The following is a 21894-nucleotide window of genomic DNA, read 5'->3' on the forward strand; positions in this document are numbered from 1 at the left end:
TATTCAGTTTAGGTGCAGGCATAACTAACTAGGCATATTACTCAATATATTTAGGAAAAGTTAGATTTTAAAAAATCGTAAAAAAAAAAAAAAAAAAAAAAAAAAAGACCCTGTTTACATAATACAAACGTATTTTTTGCTCACTAAAAACAGATTCATTTTAAATTAACAAATATATAGAGAAGATTCACTTAACAGCCATCTAGTAGTGGTCATCTTATGGAATACTTGTTTTTCCCTGTACTGTGATTAAAGTTGATTAAATCAGCATATTCCGTCTTGATAAATATCTCCCAGATTTTCTTATGCAGAGCACGGGAATATACCTATATTGCATCAACCAGTTTTGGAGTAATCTGATGACCTGGAATACCATTACCCAGTACTGTAAAACATCCAGCTGTGATTTATCCCATACTGTAGTAGAGTTAGCGTTTTAAGTGTGCAATACTGTTGTCCCCCAAAATGTAAGGTTTATAAAGCATTGTATGCAAACGAACTTGTTGGTGCAGAAGGTTAAGGAACTCGAAGTGAAATGAGTCTAGTGATCGTAATTTAGCTCTCAGTGGACAAATAGACCGTAGTTCACAAAACTACAATTCTGCATAATTAGCACAATTGTCTCTCTCTCTCTCTCTCTCTCTCTCTCTCTCTCTCTCTCTCTCTCTCTCTCTCTCTCTCTCTCTCTCTCTCTCTCTCTCTCTCTCTCTATATATAGTTTACTTTAAATGCAATGTGTGTCCCTACATGTGCAATTTCCATTACAAAATGTCCCATCTCCCCTTTTGTATCAACACATGGAGACCAAACTGTTGGAGAGGCACGGTACACTGTACTATTCTGCTGTTTGTTTTTAGGCAGTGGACAGATTCAATTATGGCAGTTTCTGCTGGAACTCCTATCGGACAGCTCTAATATAAACTGCATTGCCTGGGAAGGAACTAACGGGGAGTTTAAACTCACTGACCCGGACGAGGTAGCTAGGCGATGGGGTGAGAGGAAAAGCAAACCCAACATGAACTACGACAAACTGAGCCGAGCACTCCGCTATTACTATGATAAAAACATCATGACCAAAGTCCATGGGAAACGTTATGCGTATAAATTTGATTTCCACAGCTTGGCACAAGTCTGCCAACCCGCCTCAACAGAGCACTCTCTGTATACATTTCAGGGTAATTTCATCCCGATCCCCTTCTCTGGGATTTCCAAACTGAACCTCGTAAGACCGGGAGTGTCAGCCTCTGGGTTCTCGTGTTGGGCTGGATCCACACCGACTCTATACTCCAGCAGTCATAGCTTGCAGCCGCCAAGAACTTTCAGCTCTGTGACTACCTCTCATATCGGTATTAATAACAATAACAATTAAAATAACATAAATCACCACTACAATTTAACTCAAATGGTGTCAAGCAGCATCACACTATTAACATTGTAGCATCATTTGTTTTGGGGGGGATTCGGTTTACAGATCATGTTGTAATTTAATGTGTACATAAATTTGGAAACAGCATGTTATTATTATAGATATATATATATATCGTATAATATCTAATATATATATATATATATATTATATATAATATATATATATATATATATATTATATATACTAGAATATATATATTTCAAAAGGGGTTCTAGCGCCATCTGGTGTATGCATATACAAGCCCTAATATACATTATGCTTTTGTGTTATTTCCAGACAATCTGAGCCAGCATTCTTATGGCAAAGTTTATGGTACTGATATGTACAGAATTCTGTTTGTTTGTACCTTCATACTAATTGTATTATATATGTTTCATGTGTATGTACTTCTCATTGTGTAAAACTATTAAACACATATGTTATAACAATGCAGCTTAAACAGCTGCTTTGTGTGCTATTAATCTTTTACAATTGTGAATATTGAAATAATTTTATCCAGGGCTACTTGCATGCTGTAGTATTTTTACTACTATGGGTGGAATTTTGGAAGTGACCACATGTATATCAAATCATTAATTATACTATTAAAGACAAATTAGTAAATACTAAATAAGAATTATGCCTTAAAACAAAAACTAATAAGTATAGTCAATATAGTTTAGCATTTACGCCCAGTATTATTTTATATTTAGCCTGGACTGAAGTCATGCTACAGTGGTTTTCCAGGTTTTTGTTTCAACCAGTTTTCTTTCCTTCCTTTAATCTGTAATTGGAGTACAGAGCACTCACTGCAGCTAAACCTTATTTAAAGTCTGGCCATCAAGGTATGTTTCACTTCCTAAATTGGTTAAATCACCCTTAGCCAATTCAAATAACTAATTTAGGGTTAGAAAAAAAAAAAGACCTGGACTGGATTCAATCTCTAGGGTCAGGGTCACCACTGTGTATAATCTATATATTTTTTATACTAATACACACACACACTTCACAAAGCACAACAGGCAAGATTAGGGAGTGTGAACTATGGGTTCAGCTGTAGAGTCACCCACAAGATGAAGCACAAGTGATTTGTTTAGGGTCACACTGTAAATCAATGGCTGAGCTGGGATTTGAACCAGGGACCTGCTGCTTACAAGCCTGTTTCTTTAATCACTGGACCACACAACCTCCTTAATGATGTAGCTTAAACTGAATTGTAATCCTTCTGCTGCCCCCAAGGCATCAAAAGAACATTCTCATGTTATCTTTTTTTAAAAGTTCTTTGTAATAATAAATACCTCAGCCTTAATTTTAATTTACCGGTATTGTTCTTGACAAGGAGAATATAGGTACCTTAAGTAAATCAATGGTTTTATGTATATAAAAAAAAATCAAAACAAATAAATGAATGTGCTCAAATTGGTGCATCAGTACTGGCCAAATGCAGAATTCATATTGTATGTAGATGCTTAGCGTAGGTAGCTGGACACCAGGAGGTGCTGCTACACTATACATGAAAAATGGAAACAAATAGTGTAGCAATGATTACAACCCAAGGATTCTGCACTGAGATGATTATTGTTGTTGTTGTTGTTGTTGTTGCATATATGTCCTGAGAGAAAGAAATACTTATTATACAAGTGTTACCTTATTTGCTCATTTATGCTAAAACATAGTATTTAACATTTCTGTGTACAGCATTTCATAGTATCATACTTCTTTAATATTATTTTACAAAACATATTTTCTTTTAACTGAAAATCTGTAGTTACTATTAACGTATCTCAACTGCCCATTCCTAAATACCAAGGATTCAGATTAGGGTTATTCATTATTGTCAAGTTGTTGTATATAATATATATATATATATATATAATCATCATATATATATATATATATATATATATATATATATATATATATATATATATATATATATATATATATTAATTATTAAATGATCCTTTAGGAAACTAATCGGGATGACTTTCCACATCAAAACATATCAGGCATAATAGCCTAATCCTTTTGAATTGAATGAGCTGTGCCTGCTGTGCAAACATGAATACATGTTAAAATAAATAGTGAGATGAAAAACAGATACAAACCAAATTCAGTAGCCTTAAAATGGTAAATATAATAAGTAAATGAATATAATTTGCGTTGTTTTACATTGTAATTAGCTTCCCAAAAACAGTGTGAGTGTGACTGGAATATAAATGACACTCTCTCCTGGGAATGAGGTCTGGTGCTGATGTCAGCCTGTGTACCAACAGACACAGAATGCTTTTAGAGCCTGGAAAGCTGTGGTTTTAAGCTCTGTTGGTTTCTATAAAATCACTACTACATTATAGCAAAGCAGGTGGAAAGGACTCATCAAGTGTTTGATTTGTTTTCAGTTGCAGGAACCATACAGAAGTTGTATTGCGCTCTTCCACTCTGACTGTAAATGGTGATTTACCCAGCTGAATCTCCCTACTAGTGCTCACCCTGTGTGCCCTCCCATGTATTCCCATAGCCACTTGCTGACTGGCCAAAACCTGACGCAGACAATGGTCTCTTCGACTGCCAACAGCAGTACTTGCTCCTGAGGGTGGAAGGCTGAGGTGAGAGTTTTCATGTTCCCAGAATTCTTAAAAGATCTCAATCTCAGTTCTTGTCATTGCTAAGCTCCACCATGATCCTAAATTGGATGAAGAAACTCCAATCAGGGAATTCACCAAGTAGGCTCTGGCTACTTTATATAAGAATCTGTGGCTTTGTTAACCCAGTCCTTTGGTGTGTCAGCACTGCAGAGGTCCATCCTTACAGTGAATCACCCACTGAAAAGATAAAGCTTGGTGCCTGGTCTTGATGAGGTTGTGCATGGCCTGCACCTTGTCTATCAAATGATATTATTCCACTGTGACTGTTTTGCAGTTAATATTAATATAAGTACTCAGTATATTGAAGATTAACCTGTGCATCATTATCTAAATTGATGCTGTGCATCAATATCTGTAGTTGATGATCCAGATTATGTGTGAGCAGATTTTAAGCCTATCCTGAGGGTTACTGCCCTATATTAAAAATAGAAATACATTTATTTCAATTTCAAATGAAATAAATATCTTTCCTGGTGTTTTACAAGTTAAAATAGACAGCATTTTGCGAAAAGAGGTTTTTCAAACGCTGCAGCATTTAGATAATAAAACTTGTGCACAACCCTGAAAATATTTATTTAAAATAAAATAAGTAAAAACTACTTATGTAGACTGTACTATGGGGTATTCATAAGTTGATGTTCAAGGTTGAGTATTCAAGTCAACAGCAATAATAATTTTAAGATGCATCCTGCCAATAACACAAGTTAACAGGCATCAATAAGAGCAGAGTGGGAATCCAAATGAAAAAAAAAAAAAAAAAAAAAACACAATATGGATTTGCTGTATAACCTCAGCTCAAGGACTGTTTTTTCTCAGTAGTGGTAGGTGTTTTTATTGTCTTGAGGAAGCCAGCTGGGCTGAGTAGCACTGAATTGGTGTGAATTCAGAACTCGAGAATGCACTGCTGTGTACACACTAGGTGTATTTGATATGTCATTTAATGGCCTTAAAAATAAAACAAACAAAACTCAAAAATCAGCTCAAGTGCAGTGTCCTGAGAAAGAGGTATTAGGTGTATGGGAGAGGGAATTGAAAAGGGGAACAGGAATGCACAAAAACAGTTACCGTGAGCAGAAAAATGAAATGCCTAAACGTGTTTTTGATGGTGCAATATTTATACATGTTTTAATATATTCCAAAATTCAGCCTACCCCTTCTGATTTATTGGTAGCAATGTGACTAGCACACCCATACTGTATTGCAGTCCTGTGCATTTAATAACAAAGCACTCTTTGCTCCAATAGTATTGGGTTAATTTAATTTAGCTTTGAGATGCATTTTTTCTCTACGTTAAACTTGTCATAGAATGTAACAATAACGGGAAGATGGTTATTCTGCCTTGTTAAATTGCTGACGGAATTATTATTGATTTATTTTTTTTAACATTTTAATTTTGAATCAGAATTAGCATCTGAAACCAGAAGATCCTTTGATGTGGCAGGTGAGGAACAGAAATGTACAGTAACAGAAGGCTATTATATGATATATTTCCGTCTTAACATCACAAATTATGAAATGTAATTAAAATGATCAAACAGCAGTGCGTGTCATAAAAGGACTATACTCTGTGTCTTGTTGAGTTTCTTTTATTTTTCCATGTGTGCATCTACAGTTAAAAAAATGTGGAGCCCATTGAAAAACAGACTGTTGATGAGCTTTTTATTGTTATTTTCGAAGCAAACTAATGGTACATAATATGTAGACCCCTCTTTGTACAGACCTATCCACACAAAATCCCAGTTTAGATCCTAAGTTGCATGCTCACTTTTTTCAAATTACAGTCACCCATTTCTATCTATTTCAGTTATGTGAGTGAGGGCAGTCATCTGGGAGGGTTACGTAATTAAACTGGATACAGCTGATAAACAGAGCTTAAGTCAGGTGGTTAGAAATTGTTAATCCTACTGCTCTTCATTAGGAACATTTCTAATGCAGCTTTGGAAAACAAACCATATAGGTTTCTTGAATAACCAGAACTTGAGCAGGGATTCTGTTTTAAGCCTCTATAGAAGAACATCCCCTTGCAGTATTGCATTGAAACACCATAAACCCACCATTCCATAGGATTACATTTTAATAGCATTTCTAAAGTACCACGCAAGACACCTATAGCTGTGTGCAATTATTAAATGCTGCACACAATGTCCTAGTCACAAGATAAGAATATTCACCAGCCTCTCAGAAATGAAAATCTACGATAATCGAAAAGATGAAGAAGAAATAGTTAATATTTCTTACATTCCAAACCAGAGAATACAACAGTGTGTGAAAAGGAGTGACAGAAAAACAAGTAAACATTATAAAAAAAGAAACAATTCATAGGAATATGCATTAATATGATGTCTTAAATGAAAATAGATGCTTCAGTATCTATTTTTGGTGACATGTTATAAACATCCAGCAAATAAGCATGCTTTGGATTATATATAAGAATAAAGAGCACATGAGAAAATGACCTTTATCTCATCTAATCAATATAAAGAGGATAAAAGTGTTGTTGGTGCCATTTAATAAGATTGTTTGACCAGGAATGTCTGGCTACCTTTTCAGTTCCAATAAAGAATAGTATTCTAAACTAAACCAGCATGATGACCCTTCGATCTCTGGAGACTGAAGGAGGCTGCTAATATTAGAAATCAAAGTCAGATTTAATAAATATTAATGATATGGGAAAGGTTTGCTCTTCAGGGTACAATACCTTCTTTCTCATCCCCAGGAGCAGTGAGCTGGAATTAGTTTGAAATGTCAAGAGAAGAATATGCTGTGGAGAGTTTAAACCTTTAATAGAGGCCTTCTTTAGTAACTAAAAGGCCAATCTAAAATAATTGAGAACAACCACTGCAGGAGAAGAGAGAGTACAGAGGACATGCATGTGCGGGAGTCAAAGGGTAGGTGTAAAATAGTTGCCATAGACTACTGCTAACCAGCCATCCCAATCTTTGAACTCTAAATTACATTAAAACTGTGACAAAGACAGAATTACTGTACATTTACCACCTGCTAGGCATGGTGATTCACTTTCTGCAGCAACAATGCAGATCTGCTCAATATTGGCAATTATTTGGATTCAATTTTTTTATATTTTTATTAATATATTAAGGGATAATGGCAGCGCTAGCAATTAGGTAATAACAAGATCATAATGGAATCGTGTCACTATTTGAACAAGAGATTTCTCTTACTGATTATTGCACTTAGCTGTGATTTTCATTTGGCGAATGAAATTCGAACTGATCCATTGCTTTTCCCTATTAATCATATGACTTCGGGAAGCCAATCAGGTTCCAGAAAATGTCCAAGACATTGTACAAAGCTAGATTATTAGGGTATGCCTAATGTCAGTTTATTTGGGTTCAGCGTTTATATTTGGTTTCTCCCTATTAAGCTGAGTCTTCTTGGTTGTTTGTAGAAGGCACTCTTTATTTTAAAATATTTTATCTGTTTTTAAGGTACTTGATTTAAAAATGTTGTTCTAGTGAATATCTGTTATGATACACCTTTTACATATAAGTCATACCACGGATAGCATACTTGAAAATTCTGCATAAAAATGCCTGTTAAATGATCCAGTGTAGTGTGGAGAAAAGTAATTTATGGACAGCCGAAGTACTGCCACTTCAAAGAATTCAAGTTGCTCTGCTGTGAGTATGACTCATCATTGTACTTCATGGTTTTACTGCATCATGATGTAGAACATTGTTATACAACAGCACTAAAATGTGCACAAATGAGTCAAATGACTTGTTCTTTATCAGTATCAAAGTATTTCAATGCATGTGCTCAGAAATCACTGGTGCACTGTATATAAAAATGTAAGTGAATAACATATGCATGGCATTCTCCTGGTGTAAATAGCTGCACATGCGAGTGCCACTGTACTTGGTCAGGTGATAACAGAACTGTGTTTGGTTAATCCATACTGTACTGTATGTATATAGTACATTGACTATCTTTTGTGATAAGTATACCATTACTGTATTTTTATATATATATATATATATATATATATATATATATATATATATATATATATATATATATATATTGCGCCTGCATTCCTGTCAATGTGTTCTGTCTACAAGACGACAAACTATGACATTGTAGTCTCAGTATAGCATTTTCAAATACTAAAAATTGTTCTGTCATTTTGAGTTATTCAGTGAGTTCAGTGATTCAGTTAACACACGTTTAACTCTGAGACTGCAATGTTAGTTTCCTCAGATCAGTTCAGTTTGGTTGACATTTTGTTTTGTTTATAATATAAAACCAATATGCATGCACTCTCCTCCCATTCCCATGATACAGAAATCCATCTTTTTTTTTCCTTCTAATCAATCAATCATCAATCAGTATTTATTTTATATAGTGCCTTTCATAGTGGACCACCATCACAAAGCACTTTACAAGATAGTGAGGAACAATGCATAATACATTAAGTACAGTGAAATACAGGACATAGTACATTAAATACAGTGACAGTGATGAAGAGCCAAGTGCCTCAGCTACTCCTTATACAAAATATTCCAAATGCACTGCATCCTAATCTTCATGCACACCTACAGAAATTCATTTTTTACTTTTCTTGCACAGATTTTTCAAGACACTGCCAAATTAAATAACTGTTAATGCACTTTGCAATGTTTTAGGTTGGAGACCTGGAATTATTGATTTAGACCACAAAGATTTTCTTTTTTTAACAGATACAACTAGACATAAATCTAGTACCACTAGCATATATTATTATTAATAAGATTAATTATGGGTTGACTGGCACTGCTTTGATAGAACGTACTTATCTTACTTAACTTGTATTGTCAAGAATCTCTTTACAGTAAGAAAAACTATCATCATGGTGGTTTGGTGGTTAGCATTGCTGCCTCACAGTGCCAGGGTGCTGAGTTCAATTCTGGCCTAGGGGTCTGTCTGTGTTGGCATGTGCTCCTCATGTCTGCGTGGGTTTTCTCTGGGTATTCTGGTTTCCTTCCGCAATCCAAACACATGCTGTTCAGGTTGATTGGTCATTCTAAATTGCCTTGTGAATGGGTGTGTTGTGTCATGTGGTCCAGCTCCTGCTGTATGTATGGTTAGGCTCTGGTTCACAGAGCAGTTAAGCTAATGATAGCAGTTAATGATAATGGATGACTATTATCAGTGATACATACACCAACACTGCAGAGCAGTCTATACTAGCTATCTTTGGTGTTTATTATGAAAGTCAAATAAAGAAGAGAAAAAGTAAATGGATGTGTATTAAGTACCCAATTTGACAAAACAAAGATTCCAGACTATTGAAGACATTTTTTGTTGACCACTGATATTGCTATGATCACAGAAATGGTAACAGATGTGCAAGGTATGAGGGAGTTGAATGCTGTAGTGCAGCAGATTGTATCTGTATTATTGATAATACATTGTGTAACTGTACTACTAAACACTGTACTATACTACAACCTTTGGGGCTCTCACTTCCCAAATTAACAAATATGTCAATGACAGATTCTGTGTTGCCTACCCCTGGTCTAAATATGTGTAAAAATGTCAGTGTGACATACAATTATAAGGACTGTTGGACAGACAAAACTCCTCCATGTACCTCAGATTCTGATACTCTCAATAAAGCAGCACTCTTGTGCTAAAGAATGTTATTAGCAAGTTTCATCACAATTGGATTTGTGTTTCTCTCTAAATAAAAAAAGTAAAAGTGACTACTGTACTGGCAGACAAGAAGCACCCATGTATCCCCAACACATGTTTGGAAGTACTCAGACATTTAGAGCTGCCTTTGTTCCAGATTGAGCACATTCAGCAATGTTGACCACTGACAGTTTGATCTTCAGTCTGAATTTACCCATTCAGACTCTTTAAGCTGATTAGAAGCCTTTATATAGTAACAGCTGAGTCTGTTGCATTAGAGCTAAATTGAATTGCTGAAATTACCTTGTGGGAGAGATTATTCAGAGGTTATTATTAGTAAACAACACCCCTAATCGCCCCCTGTGTGTTCCAGATCGTCTGCCTACAAGCGGTCTGCACATACACTGTGCGGGGTGATTCATGAACACGACACCATGGGGGGAAAAAAAAAAAAAAAATTATTATAGAATAGGTCTTTTAATTTCAGGTTTACCTTCATGGTGGACAGGAACAAAATGTTCTGCAAATTACAAAGTTTCAGGCAAATGGACGCAGCTCAATTTGAATATGTTCTCTAATATTTATTTTACACAGTAGACAGGTCACATTAACAAACCTATTGTGTATATACCTTGTATTAACATCTGAAATGTATTATCTCTATAATTCTGAAACATCCACAGTTTTGTATTTCGCTTGGAAACTCTGCACAGGAGCAAATGCTTGGTAAATCTGGCCCATTTATTTTTGTACACTGTATACCGTATAACAACTGAGCTGAAGTCTTATATTACACTGCAAGGCATATTGTATGAAATATTTGAATACTGATCTAATAACTACACAACTACATATACTATAGCTTATTTACTGGTAGCTGGCATATGTTGTGGAATTCTGAACAGCTTCTGTAAGGTGAACAGTGAATCTCTGCAATAAACCCTAGCACAAGTATTTTTTGTGTTTGGTAAATTTTGTATTTATGAAGCTTAAAGTATGATAAATATGTCAATTTATGTCCTCTGGCAATGTGACAAACTGTTTATATTGCTTTTTTAAATACTAATGTTGTATTCACACAGCATTATTGAAACATGTCCAGGGGAGCCAATATCTTTTATATATTCATACCCTGCATTTATATGTGCCTTGTATCAATATATTAGGAATTATCAGAAATGTATATTTCTTTAAGAAAAAAAGTACAGTAAACTAAACACATCCATTGTAAGGGTACTGCAGAGTTATACTGAATACATATGTATAAAAACAAAACCTGTGAGTCATCCAGTAGTCTTTTTATAATAGGTAGAGAGTTATTATTTGAAATGAAACATGTTTTGTCCAGCCATTGTTTGTGCTCTTGAATGGTTCTTGAGACTTGCATCCAGCTGTGTCCTTCCCAGGTATCTCCATAACAACCATTCAGTATTTCTATACTCAATGGTGGGCTGAGTGATGACTGTTTCTTCTATTGCTGTTTTTGCTGTATAAGTTGGTGACCAATTTGGATTCCCATTTTTGAGATAGCTCACAACATAAAAGAAACTCAGGATAATGAACAGGCATAATGACGTAAGCAGAACCCCCCCAACTCTAATTGCACATTGCTGAGAGGAATATATATATATATATATATATATATATATATATATATATATATATATATATATATATATATATATATATATATATATATATATAAAAACTGAAATATCTTGACTGGATAAGTGTCCACCCCCCTTGTAATAGCAATCCTAAATTAGCTCAGGTGTAACCAATCACCTTCAGACTCACACACCAAGTTAAGTGGCCTTCACCTGTGTTAAATTGTAGTGATTCACATGATTTCAGGATAAATTCAGCAGTTCCTGTAGGTTCCCTCTGCTAGGTAGTGCATTTCAAAGCAAAGACTCAATAATGAACACCAAGGTGCTTTCAAAAGAACTCCGGGACAAAGTTGTTGAAAGGCCCAGATCAGGGGATGGGTATAAAAAAAATATCAAAGGCCTTGAATACCCCTTGGAGCACGGTCAAGATGATTATTACGAAGTGGAAGGTGTATGGCACCACCAAGACCCTGCCTAGATCAGGCCGTCCCTCCAAATTGGATGACTGAGCAAGAAGGAGACTGATCAGAGAAGCTATCAAGAGGCCAATGGCAACTTTGCAAGAGCTACAGGCCAAGACTGGTCATGTGACATGTGAGGCCAATGGCAACTTTGCAAGAGCTACTGGCCAAGACTAGTCATGTGACATGTGACAACAATATCCCAAGAACTGCACAAATCTGGCCTGTATGGTAGGATGGCAAGAAGGAAGCCATTACTCAAGAAAACCCACCTTGAATCCAGCTTGAAGTATGCAGAAAAAAAAAAAAAAAACAAACAAAACAAAACAAAAAAAACACACAGGAGATTCTGCAGACATGTGGAAAAAAGTTATGTGGTCTGACAAAACTAAAATGGAACTTTATGGCCCAAATGCAAAGCATTGTGTTTGGTGCAAACCCAACATGGTGCATCACCCAAAGAACATCATCCCTACTGTGAAGCATGGTGGAGGATAGAAGGGAAAATGAACAGAGCAAAGTACAGAGAAGTCCTTGAGGAAAACCTGCTGCCCTTTGCAAGAAAGCCGAAACTGGGACAGAAGTTCACCTTTCAGAATGACAACGAACCAAAGCACACAGCCAAAGCTACACTGGAGTGGCTAACAAAAAAAAAGTAAATGTCCTTGAGTGGCCCAGTCAGAGCCCCGACCTAAATCAATCGAAAATTTGTGGCTTGACTTGAAGATTGTTGTCCATCAATGCTTCCCAAGGAACTTGACAGAGCTTGAACAGTTTTGTAAAGACGAATGGTCAAATATTGCCAAATGTAGGTGTGCAAAGAGACCTATCCCTACAGACTCACAGCTGTAATTGCTGCCAAAGGTGCTTCCACCAATTATTAACTCAGGGGTGTGGAGACTTATCCAGTTTTACTGAGTATGGAGTATGGTGTATAGATAAGTGGAAAACATCCTCATTTAAATGCTTTAAACTCTGAGGCACTGACACAAAAAAATGTTAAAAGTTCAAGTGGGTGTAGACTTTCTATAGGTACTGTACAATCACACACACAAACACACACACACACATACATCCATTTTTATCATACAGTAGCTGCAATGTTTCAGCAATGCATATGTTTTTTTTCTTTATCTCTTGACTTCCAACATTTCTGTTTTTCAAAACTCTTATAAAACATAAAGTGACAATGCTAGAAGTGTGTAATGTTTTCATTTTACTTTGTTAGTTTCCAAAAAATATTGCCACACCCTCACAATATCCCTTGTACAGTTCAAGCCCTGGATACAGCTAGTTTAGGTTAGGTGCCCACATTCATGTCCCTCTCAATCTATTTTCTTCTACTGACTTAGCATCTAACCTCACACAGTCAATCACATAACATATCAACTGGTTCTACTCTTTTGATAACAAAATATTCTGACATAATGTAATAAACACTGAATACTTTGTTGAACTGATTGTCATCACCAAAAATGATACATTTACAAACACTGTATATGGACAAACATACACTTACAGTACTGCTGTCTATATTCACTTCTGGTGCATTGCTGCAATCTGACAAATGTGAAGTTAAGAATGATTAATGATTGACTGGCCACTACAGAAAATAACACTAAGAGCATATTTTAATAGTTTAATATTTTAATACTTAATAATTAATAGTTTAATATTTTTTAAATATTTTTAGAAATATATATATATATATATATATATATATATATATATATATATATATATATATATATATATATATATTATATATATATATATATATATATATATATATATTTGAATTGCATAGAGAAGGCGGACAATCAACAAACCAGGAGGGCAGTGCACATTTTGGAAGTATTTAAAATTATAGTAACATCACAATATATGTGTTTTATTGAGAAATCAATCTCACTTTCTCATGAAATAATAATACCTTCTTTTTGTATAATACATGTTGAAATACATCAAGACAATTATAGGCACTCTTTGTCTTTTTAAAATATATAAGCGTTTGTACAATTGTTGAATGACTGTGCTTGCCTTCCTGACTGCAAAGCTGTGTATATATCCTTTATATGGTTACAGTTGCAAGGTATGCCTCTGCAGTATTTCATTATACATTAATCTAGTCTACAGTTGCTCAGTGTGATGCACACTCAGTAATATATCGGTTGCTATGGTTGCGACAGAAATGCTTCTGCAGTATTGGATTATAAATTCCTCTGACCCAGCATCCCAGAGCTCTGCAGCTCTCAGTCATTGAATGACAGCTCTAACAGACTGCACCAAATTCCAGCCAATCAGGTAGGAGAACACACATACCATGTGCCATGTGCTTTATTAATAATTTCAGTAGGATTTCTAACGTCATACCTTTAGTATATAAAGATATGCAACCTGAATGGGAGCATACAATAGTCATTAATGACCTAGAAACAGGAATAACTGTAAGATTTTTTTTTTTTTTTTTTTTTTTTTTTAATGGCGAAGAAGTGATTCCACATGCAATCTACTAATGTGTGGCTGTCCCTGGAGATCAATTAAAGTGGGTATAAATACATGTGCTGATTTACCCATTCTATGTGTGGCATTAACAATACATGCACAATATTAATTGCCGAATGGTGTATAGTCATATATGTTGGGGCTCACTGCGGGTTTACAAAAGCATGTGTTGTGCTTTCCCATGTAAAAATCAGTAGAAATTGAAATAATTTGTTAAGATTGTTTTCGATTATTGTATAGCCAAGAGCCTTTACATTAATCAAAATTATTGTTTTATTACAAATAATTAAATTGCAGGTACATTTTACACTTAATCATATAAATTTGATTCCTAAATTGACATTAGTAACAAGGAAATACTACAATAAATACAAAAACTAATAATAATAATAATAATAATAATAATAATAATAAATAATAATAATAATAATAATAATAATAATAATGACTGCTGAATAAGCAAACTTTGTTTATAGTGCTTTTTTTGATGCAACTAAAATGGTAATACAACATAAGCATTAGCATGGTTGATGAATTTCGAATTATCTGGAAGAAAAATCACATGGGCATTGTTATTATTCTTTTACTTTGGAAATTGAGTTTAAATCATACTGTATTAAAATAAAATAAAAATTAAAAGGATTGTGAACCTGGTATTATGCCATTTACTGTACTCCGAGTCATATACCAGTACTTCACAAAACGTTGACAAAACACATTCTATTACAGATGTACATTTCTGAGGGTTGGGACTCCAAATTCAGTGGATTTTTTTTTTTTTCTTCCTGTGCTCTGAAAATCATGTGATAGCTATTTATGAATCAGATGCTCAGATCGACATGCACGAGGGTCGTTTCAGCACCACGGTCAGCGACAGAAGCGAAGAGGAGTACACGTTTCAAGGACGGCCTTTAAAAAAACGAATGCATGAATTCAGAAAGATATGATATTATTAACTTTATATATATATATATATATATATATATATATATATATATATATATATATATAGAGAGAGAGAGAGAGAGAGAGAGAGAGAGAGAGAGAGAGAGAGAGAGAGAGAGAGAGAGAGAGAGAGAGAGAGAGAGAGAGAGAGAGAGGTAAACTGTTGACTGACAACCTAATGTAGCCAGTACTTGGTTTCAACCCAATAGTTAGTAAATCCATGTATTTTTAGAAACAAATGATGACTTCTACTGATTGCATTAAAGGATAAGCTTTACAAAGCGGATGCACTATTGCTATTCAAACTGTTGAAATTAGTAGGACATACTTACACTAATGCTTTATGTTGTTCCACGTTTCAGGTAAACATTTTACTAATAAATTCTTCTTCTTCTTCTTCTTCTTCTTCTTCTTCTTCTTCTTCTTCTTCTTATTGGAGTAAAAGCACACTATTGCACCGTTAAATAGTTGTTCTTTCAATAGTAAAGTTTGTCTTAAAATCAATCTATAGAGTTCTGAACAACAACAAAAAATCCAATACTTACATAATGAACACAAATCAAATCTCAAGAGTAGCCCGTTCCATTAAAATATACTTTGCACTGCCAAATATGCCATTAGTGACCAGTGCACATCGTAAAAGGGCAAATGTATTTTTTTGATTCAGTAATTCAGTACATCTCGATTGTACTGAAACAAAGACAATATCATTAATGAGGATCATTTTGCTATTTTCACAACAAGAATCAATACATAACAAATAACTCACTCTCAGGTCTGATTATTTTGTATATCTTTTTTTGTTTTGTTTTGTTTTAATATACAATATAAAACAATACGTTTTATACATTTCAACAGTATTGGCACATTGGACGGTGTAGTAACACTTTGCTGTAAAATCGTACATTCAAATAGACAGTATGAGGTTTAATAATGTGCAATACGTCTGTTAAAGGCCAACACCTTGGATAGCTCCCTTTTCAATTCCTAAGATGAACACTGCGCTCGCTATCATTCCCTCAAAATGAAATTTATATATAAATCAATAATCTAAACATTAACAAACCAGCTATTTTTGGGTGCTCCACTGCAGCTCTGTGTTACCATCCATTTTAAAGCCACAATGAAAGTACATTTAGAATACACATTAGGCATGCATTTGTTTAACCACCCCTTCCCAGTGTGCTGTGATTCACATCAGCATAAAGGGTATTTATTTTACATTGATGTACAACACAAAATATCTCTTATCACTAAACGGATACCTCTATTTATTTTGATCGACAGGCTCTAGTGCACATTACTTTTCATTGTCACCCTTTACCCCGCAGTCCCGATCAGCGTCGTTTTACTGGGTGCTGCAAAAAAAAAAAAAAAAAAAAAAAACACTACTCTGTCCATATGCTTTTAAATCTTTCCTTTTTTTAACGGTCAAGATTGATAGTCCAATGTCCATTCGTTTCCCTGGTTTCCCCTTCATTCTTCAGGTCCTGGAACACCTGAGTGAAAAAATGCGGATCGGAATTGATTAGCAGCATGTTGGCACTCATTTTGTCAATGACCTGCAGGCATCGCTCCCAGAACACCTCCTTGTTGGTCTCCACTAGAAAGGGTTTTAGCGGGTACGAAATCTCGTTACCCATGTACGAGTAAGCCAAGTAGAGGCAGGTCAGAAAGGTGGCTTGAAGTTCATATTCGCTGGCGATTTCGTCACTTACAGCATCTCTGCAAAGTAAATAGACAAACACCAGGTTAGCAGGGGTTATAAAGCCCAGGTCCTGCCAGCCTTGAATAAGTAGGGATCGGTCCACATTTCGGAACCATAGGATGATCTCGTTGGGGCTCAGCTCCTTCAGTCTGTAGCATCTTCGGCACATAAACTCGCCTAGGCAGCGCAACAGCTCCCCGGTTGATGCTTGAACAATCACTCGTCTTGGTGAGATCACTGATTTGCTGGTCTCCGTTTGGACCGAAATCAACTGTTTGCCATTCTGTATTACGTTCTGAGTTTGGTTCGTCTGTAGGCTCTGGTTAGGGACAGTGGGTACCGGAACCGCGAGTGGTCCAGGTTTCTGGTCCCGATGTGTCCCTTTCCGATCTGGACTGGGCTGCTGCTGTGATTTTATTACATTTTCGTTGTTCCGCTGCTCGACTGGATTGTTGTTGACCTGCGAAGGAGGAATATTCGGATTAATCTTCTTGGCACTTTTCTTCTTGGCCGTGGCAGCCACCAGCCTCTTCCAAGTAAGGCCTGAAATGATCACCGAATGTCGCCTCAGGCTTTTCTCTGTCTTGCCATTTTTGCTGTTGGGGATAGCCGAGTGACCACCGCCACCCTGCTTCTCATCCACTATCCCTCCCTTACCCGTTCTCGGAGATAAAGAGAGTACAGTGCCCATCGTTTCTGATATTAGCTAATACTCAGCAACCTGACAGTGCTCTTTCTGGTGTTTTGCTTAATTCTTAGAAGGACGACCAGCCTGTAAAAATAGAAACACTTTAGTGTCAGCCCCAAAGATTCAATTCCATTGAAGATGAATTAGTCCACTGCAGATACAGTGGGGAGAGACTGCGGGAAACCAAAGTCAAAGTGCAGCTGAGATTCAGACAGAAGAAGCTGCTCTCTCAGCCACTCCTGCTCCAGCCAGGCGAACGCGCAGCTTCAGACGGTGAGAGAAAGGGGCTGGTCTGTTGTATTCGTTGCAAAGCAAAAACAATCAATATGAACCCACAAGACGGGATTAGCCGTTATAGTGTAATGAGTCAGCCAACCTGAAGAAGATATGTTAGGATTGACAGCCCCCTGTACCAATCATAAACAGCATTGTCCACACATTATTCCAGCATTACAGCAAACCATTTTTAGCATAACAGGTCCGAACATACAGTTCTATTTTAGAGAGCTTGACTTTATTTTGCTTTAACCTACCCTGAGAAGTGAATATTTGTGAAACTATTGCTAGAGCTTTTTTTATTTTTTTTAATTTCTTTAACTATTAAGAATATTTAATGAGGTAATATTGTCAGGTGTTATTTATGTCTGTTTTGTACTTTCAATTGGCCCTTATCCTAATGTATTTTTAACATATAGGAAATGAATTATACCAGCAAGGTCATGGTTTATAGTAAACCTCTTTTAATCTGGTAACTACCATTTCCCTTAAAAACGACTGAGCTGCACACATGCAGTAGTGTGCACAGTATAATGAAGTGAGCTGAAGTGTTGCATTCTGATCACCTGTGCCAATCTCATAATGACTGATCAGTAGAAACACCAGGTAGCTGTGTAGATGTTTTATACATAAATAAATAAATAACTTCCTCTTGTTTATTTCAGCTGTCCTGTTGTTGCATCAAATGTGTCTGTTTCCTAGTATTCTGGTGGTACCCCCCCTCCCCCCCCACACACACACACAAGCTAATTCGCTAGCTAATTCACTACAGAATTTCTGAACATGTAACTGTTTCAAGACATGACAAACATGAAGCAAATTCCTCAGTATAATAGATATGTTTCCATTGTCTCACATTGTGTCTGGTCCAGTTCAGTCTTGGTGGGGCAAGGGTAATGTTTGCAATAGTTTGCAATTTCAAGAACTGTAGGCTTGCTGACCTGTTTTACCAGGTAATAATCTTCAAGCCATGTTTTGATAGAGGCATATGCTCTAAAGCCTGTCACTAACAATGTCTCGGAGTGTCTGTATCAAAGATTAACTCAAGTATTGTTGAATGCCTTTGCCGTGGCATGGAATACCAATGCAACTGAAGTCTCTGTTTGATTAGGGCTGTAACACAGAATACTAAATTGTTATTATTATTATTATTATTATTATTATTATTTATTATTATTATTATTATTATTCATTAGCAGACACATTTATTCAGGGTGACTTACAGTTGCTATAAAATATCACATTACAAAAATGACATGACAGAAAACAGCAGTTATAAAGTGTCATAAAATCGATAGGAACGATTTCAAATAAGAGCAATTACAAAAACGTGAATATAGATATCTTTAAGGGTAAAATCAAGTACACAATACAGAAAATAGTTATAAATAAGAGCAGTAGCAATATGCCAAAGTAGTTCGGTTCAGTGCAAGTACAAGATGATACAAGTACTGATAGATGGCAATTGTGTGAAAAAAGGATAAATGCTCACACAGAACTGGGTTTGATAATGTCATTAATTAAACATTGATTTTATTGCCATTTAGTTCAATTATGTTTTTATTTATTTATTTATTTAAGACCACAATGGGTAGTTTTTAGTTAAAATGGGATGATATACAGTGTGTATTTTTATATATATCTATATCTATATATATATATATATATATATATATATCTATATATATATTATATATATATATATATTGATATATTATATTATATATATTTATACTTATATATATTATATATATATATATATATATATATATATATCTATATATATATATATAAGAAATTGAATTTAATAATATATATATATATATATATATATATATATATATATATATATATATATATATATATATATATATATATATATATATATATATATATATATTCCTTATTATATTGTTGCACCACCTGCTGGCAATGTACAATGCTTTCACATGTCCACTCTCAAGTCAAGAATAAATAATTTCCCCTTCTTAAAAGATTACAGTACCTGATGAGGTTTATGGTAGTCTTGACGTACACTGTACAGTAATCGCCTTGACTGCTGTCATTTGTCATTTGCCATGTTGTTTCAAGGGATTTTAGAAACAATGTCCATATTAAGCTACAGTGCATTTAAAAAAAAATCATTAAAAACTATTAAACAATCTTTCAACCTCTTACCCCTCTTATAAAGGTTTTTCAGGTTTTTATCTGTTGTCGCTCATGATAGTAGCTCACTTGTAACAAGAAACTGCAGATACATTCTGAAGTTAATTCTTATTTCTTGTCCAACCGCTTGAGCACCACATGATTATTGGTAATCAAAGGTAGAACTTTTTGGCCTCAATGAGAACCGTTATGTTTGGCTAAAACCAAACCCTGCGTTCGAACAGAAGAACCTCATCCTAACTGTCAAGCATGGTGGTGGGAGTGTGATGGTTTGGGACTGCTTTGCTGCCTCAGGACCTGGACGACTTACCATCATTGCCACAACCATGAATTATGCATTGTATCAGAAGATTCTAGATGAGAATGTCAGGCCATCCTTTCATGAGCTGAAGCTGAACAGAAAGTGGGTCATACAGCAAGACAATGATCCTAAACATACAAGCAGATCTACAAAAGAATGGATGCGGAAGAAGAATGGATGCAGAAGAAGAAATTCTGTGTTTTAGAATGGCCTAGTCAAAGTCTGGACTTAAACCCCATTGAAATGTTCTGGCAGGAACTGAAGCCATCAAATGTCATTGAGTTGAAGCAGTTCTCTAAGGAGGAATGGGCCAAAATTCCTCAAAACTGATCTGATAGAATGACCAACAGTTACAGGAAACACTTAGTTGAAGTCATTGCTGCTCAAGGGGGTGCTACCAGTTACTGAACATAAAAGTTCAGATACATTTTCACACATGGATATTGAATGTTGAATCATTTTTGGATAAATAAATGTTGAAAAAGTATCATGTTTTTTGTCATTTCTTTAATTAGTTTATCTTTATCTATTATTAGGACTTAGATTAAGAGCTAATAATATTTCAGGTTTGAAATATGTGAAATATGTAAAAATCCTAAGGGGTTCACAAACTTTTTTCTCAGCACTGTACATGGATCCATTCAACATGCTACAAAATAAGTTATGAGGCATTTCACAAAACACAATAAAGAATTTCGGTAACTAGCTAGAGTGTAATCTATAAGCAGAATGTATTAATTATAAACTATCATTTAGATTCTTGAAGTCTTTCTTTATAGATAATTAAGAACGTTCTAGGATGGACAAAAGAATGTTTCTGTGAGAATGAAAAAAAAAACAAAAAAAAAAACACTTTCTGTCAGATTGTTAAACACTGAAAAGGGGTCTACTCCTATTCTGTATTGTGCTGTGCTGTTGGTTGCACATTCAATCAGCATTTCTGAAAGCTTTTCCATAGTTGGATTGCAGTATGAGGCAGTTCTACTGACCGGGCCTAGGCATGCACGGCCATTTTTCCAAAGTGACACCCTGTTCTAAAAGCAATTTACACTGTATAATGATCTTTATGTTGTCATTTAGAGTTAATGGTAGTCTGTCTCTTGTTATACTCAAATATTTACTATGTTATTATAATAATCAGTTACAAAAGGTTCAACATATGTATTTCAGCTCTCACTGCTTTTGTATTTTTTTTATACAGTTTGAAAGTCTTTTAAGCTAAAGGCTGGAACAATGCTAGAAAATGTGCTCAGCTACCAGCATTATTAATTTGATACTGTCAGTGTAAGTGAAATGACACACCATGTTAATGAACTATAAGAATAGCTAAAACAGGCAAGGTCCCAGTTAAGAGACATGGACACAACTGAATACAGCAGGCAGAACAATTAGAGGACAATGCCTGACAGGCTAAAACATGAATTAAGTCTGTGACACGCTCCACTAATACCGATCAGCTACAGAACACTCCAAACCACATATGCTTTGTTATTTTCCAAATAACACTAGACATTGTGGCATGCAAATTAGACTTGTTCCTTTCATTC

At 35.2% G+C, this 21894-nt stretch overlaps 1 protein-coding gene and 1 pseudogene across 1 annotated transcript; one reads left to right on the forward strand and one right to left on the reverse strand.

Annotated features, from left to right (window-relative positions):
- Positions 1–723: 723 nt before the first annotated feature.
- Positions 724–1509, forward strand: LOC121321589 (annotated as a pseudogene).
- A 13838-nt stretch (positions 1510–15347) lies between these two features.
- LOC121321585 (cyclin-dependent kinase 5 activator 2-like) lies at positions 15348–17902 on the reverse strand. Its single transcript, XM_041260592.1, has one exon. The coding sequence runs from the start codon at positions 17605–17607 to the stop codon at positions 16633–16635; it is 975 nt and encodes a 324-aa protein (XP_041116526.1). The 5' UTR covers positions 17608–17902; the 3' UTR covers positions 15348–16632.
- Between the last annotated feature and the right edge of the window lie 3992 nt (positions 17903–21894).

This window comes from Polyodon spathula, chromosome 10 (genome assembly GCF_017654505.1).
Source record: "Polyodon spathula isolate WHYD16114869_AA chromosome 10, ASM1765450v1, whole genome shotgun sequence".
Classification (NCBI taxonomy): domain Eukaryota; kingdom Metazoa; phylum Chordata; class Actinopteri; order Acipenseriformes; family Polyodontidae; genus Polyodon; species Polyodon spathula.

What these genes read in the sequence shown, in the direction of transcription:
- LOC121321585 (XM_041260592.1), bottom strand. Translation starts at nt 17,607, where the DNA reads ATGGGCACTGTACTCTCTTTATCTCCGAGAACGGGTAAGGGAGGGATA.